General features: G+C 55.1%; 1 protein-coding gene across 1 annotated transcript in view; it reads left to right on the forward strand.

Moving 5' to 3' along the window:
• Positions 1 to 727: 727 nt before the first annotated feature.
• Positions 728 to 3,870, forward strand: part of LOC147104627 (macrophage migration inhibitory factor-like) — a 10,142-nt gene continuing 6,999 nt past the window's right edge. The window contains exon 1 of the mRNA XM_085962164.1: positions 728 to 861. Coding sequence (XP_085818290.1) covers positions 754 to 861 — 108 coding nt within the window. The 5' untranslated portion in view covers positions 728 to 753. The remainder of the gene's footprint in view (positions 862 to 3,870) is intronic.

Consider the following 3,870-nt stretch of genomic DNA (forward strand, 5'->3'; position numbering starts at 1 on the left):
CAGCCTTCGGGACTCTCGCTCTCGGCTGCAAAGAACTCTATCTATCCCCCTAACGATACTATCCCCTACCACTACAACATTTCTTTTAACTCCCCCCACTTGAATGGCCCCCTGCTCCACGGTGCTGTGGTCAGGTTGCTCATCCTCCCCGCAGTCCCTGTTCCCATCCTCACAGGGAGTAAGAGCCTCGAACCTGTCGGACAAGTGCAAGGGCTGCGGCTCCTCCAACAAAACCTCCTGGATCCCCGTACCTGCCTCACTTCTAGTCACACCATCCTGACCCTGGCCACGGACTACATCTGAATTAATTAATCTAATTGGTGTGACTACCTCGTGATACACAGAGTCCAGCGGCAAATGGAATTCAATCCGGAGAAGTGTGAGGTAATGCATTTGGGGAGGGCTAACAAGGAAAGGGAAAGCCTTGTGGTTGTCATAGAAACCGCCCGCCCTCCTGTTCCTGGGGTACCGCCCGACAGCGCCCTCTGGCGGCCAGGAGGAGGTGCGGGCAGGATGCAGCGCCCTCTGGCGGCCGGGAGGAGGTGCGGGCAGGATGCAGCGCCCTCTGGCGGCTGGGGTGCAGCGCCCTCTGGCGGCCGGGAGGAGGTGCGGGCAGGATGCAACGCCCTCTGGCGGCCGGGAGGAGGTGCGGGCAGGATGCAGCGCCCTCTCGCGGCCGGGAGGAGGTGCGGGCAGGATGCCGCGCCCTCTGGCGGCCGGGAGCAGGTGCAGTCGCTGATCGCGGGAGCAGAGATGCCGACATTCGTGCTCAATACAAACCTGAGCCGCTCCACCATCCCGGACGTCCTGGTAGAGGAGTTGACGGATGTACTGTCCAAGGAGCTGGGTAAACCCAAGGAGGTAGGCGGGCGGGAGGGAGCCGTTCCTAACCCTGCCATCCCGGCCTGGGCGGGAGCCTGAGGTCCAGGCTCCAGCAGCTTGTGTTTATATCGCGCCTTCCGCACAGTGAGACGCCCCAAGGCGCTGCTGTTAAAAGACAAAAGTTTGACACCGAGTCACAGAAGGAGAAATGAGGGCCGGTGGGTTCAGAATGCCTGTAGGAAAAGGCACAAAGTGAGTTGAATAAGGTTGGTGAGTTACAAGCACAATTAGCCCTGTGGCAATATTGGAAATGTGGCTTAAAAACGTTGATGACTGGGCACTTAATATTCAAGGATACAAGGGGCACGCGGTGCCAAGCTCGCCTGGGCGCCGGAATTTGCGCTCCGGGCAGAGCCGCTTGCGCCCTCCCGTTATTCAGTTTCAGCGCCCCAAATGGAAGCGGGCGCTGCTCGAGATGCCCCGCGTCCCGCTTGGGGCGCTCAAACTGAATATCGCAGTGCTACGTGCCGCAGCGCCACATGCTGCGGCACGGCGCGCTGCGGTACTGCAGGCCTTCCTCCCCTTCTTAAGGGGGAGGGGCCTGCACCAGCGCGATCACCGATCGCGAGTGCCGGCAAAAGAGCCCGGCACCGAGGAGAAGTGCCAGGCACTCGGGACACAGCCGGCACTGCCCGGGGGGGGATCAGGAGGCCGGGGAGGGCGGCGCGAGGTGGTGCTGGCAGGCGGCCACCGAAAAAAATGGCCGCCCCGCACCTCCCCCATAAGTAGCGCCACTACCGCCACAGGTAGGCCCCCCTGAACCGGTCGCGAATTGCGACCGGCGCTACAGTGGGGGGCGCAACCCAATATTGCGCTCGGGGCGGTAGCGGGGCGCTGCGCACACCGATGATGTCATCGGTGGCGGCGCAGCGCTACAGGCTAACGCCGCCATTAGCGCCCCGCTAAATATCGCGGGAGGCGCGGCCAGTGGCGCTAAAGCCACTGAGTGCCCTCTTTAGGAGCTAACTGGTGGCGCAGCCCACCAAATTTCTAGGCCAAGGTGTTCAGAAAAGATAGGGAAGGTAAAAAGGGAGGTGGGGTGGCTGTGCCGATTAAGGAAGACATTGTAGTGTTGGAAAGAGAGGATGTTCTTGAGGGAGCAAGGACAGGATCCATTTGGTTAGAGTTGAGGAGCAAAAAGGGTCTGATCACACTATTGGGGGTATTCTACAGGCCTCCAAATAGTGAGAGGGAGGTAGAGGGGGAAATCGCAGAGATATGCAAGAGCTATAGAGTGGTGATATTGGGGGACTTTAATTCCCCAAATATCGATTGGGATAATGCTAGGGTAAAGGGAAAGGAGGGGGAGGAATTTCTGAAATGTGTTCAGGGGACTTTCCTTGACCAATATGTTCTTGGCCCAACTTGGAAGGAGGCATTGCTGAATCTGGTGCTGGGGAATGAGGTGGGCCAAGTCGACCAAGTGTCTGTGGGACAACACTTGGGTGCGAGTAATCATCGTATCCTAAGATTTAGATTAGCAATGGAGAGGAGCAATGAACAATCTAGAGTGGAACTTCTAAACTGGAATAGGGCTAACTTCAATGGGATGCGAAAGGATCTAGCCAGGGTAAAATGAAACCAAAGACTGACAGGAAAAACTGTAACGGAACAGTGGGTGATCTTTAAGGAGGAGATGTTCCAAGTACAGGCTAGGTACATTCCAACAAGAGGGAAGGGTCAGGGAACCAAAGCAAGGGCTCCTTGGATGACGAGGGAGATTGCGACGATGATGAAACAAAAAAAGAGGGTGTATGATGCATGTCAGGTGAATTCTTCAAGGGAGAACCAGACCAAATACAATAAGTTGAGAGGGGATGTGAAGATGAAAATAAGATTGGCAAAGAGAATATGAGAGTAGAATGGCAGTTAACATAAAAGGGAACCCCAAAATCTTCTACTGGCATGTAAACAGTAAGCGGGTAGTAAGAGGCGAGTTGGGGCCTAATAGGGACAAAGAAGGTTCATTATATGCTTAGAAGTGCAGGCAAGGCTAGAATATTCAATGAGTACTTTGTATCGGTGTTTACTAAGGAGGTGGATGCTGACAAAATATCAGTAGAAGTGGAAAAGGTAGAAGCAATGGAAGAGATGAAAATTGATAGACAGGATGTACTAGAAAGGCTGGGTATGCTTAGAGTGGACAAGTCACTTGGCCCAGATGGCTTGCATCCCAGGTGGCTAAGGGAATTGGGGAAGGAGATAGCGTAAGGGCTTGCCATAATTTTCCAATCTTCCCTAGATGCAAGGGAGGTGCCTGAGGATTGGAAAGTGGCAAATGTGACACCATTGTTCAAGAAAGGGTGTAAGGACAATCCTAGTAACTACAGGCCGATCAGTTTAACATCAGTGGTGGGTAAAGTTTTAGAAACAATAATCAAGAATATCGGCCCCTTCTCAGATATCCCCCAAAATATCCACACATTTCTGGGGGCTCAGAGAGTATTTCCGGGGCGCCTGTGAGAACTGACACGCCCCCGAAAGGCGGTGTGTCAGTTACCCAAAGGAGAGCAGTGCCATCCTTGCGAAAATGTTCGCTTCAGCATTACTGTCCGAGCCCCGAATGATGCAAGCGTCTCCTTTCCAGGCCATTGCTCTTGCCTGCCGTCACCAGCTATTTGAGTTCTGCCATATGACCCAGGGTGAATTGACCAGCGCACGCTCTGAGTTCACAGCAGTTTATTGAGACTGTATTGTCCTATTGATTAACTGGATACACAGTGCTGAATAACTGGGCTCCTCATCACTCACCCCCCCCACTCCCCCGCCAAAAAATCTAATATTTGGTGATTTTGTTTGATGAGAGAGGAGGATCAATCCAACAATGCAAGACAGAGTGGGATTGAAACTGGCCTGATTCACCCGAAGCTGCCTCCCCCCCGCCCCGCCACGCCTCTCCCCCCCAAACCCGCCCCTCCCCCCCACGCCCCGCCCCCCCCAAACCCCGCCCCCCCGCCCCCCCCCTCATGCCCGCCCCTCCCCCCCCCA

This window comes from Somniosus microcephalus, chromosome 19 (assembly GCF_052327205.1).
Source record: "Somniosus microcephalus isolate GS21.2 chromosome 19, FLI_Smic_1.0, whole genome shotgun sequence".
NCBI classification, from domain to species: domain Eukaryota; kingdom Metazoa; phylum Chordata; class Chondrichthyes; order Squaliformes; family Somniosidae; genus Somniosus; species Somniosus microcephalus.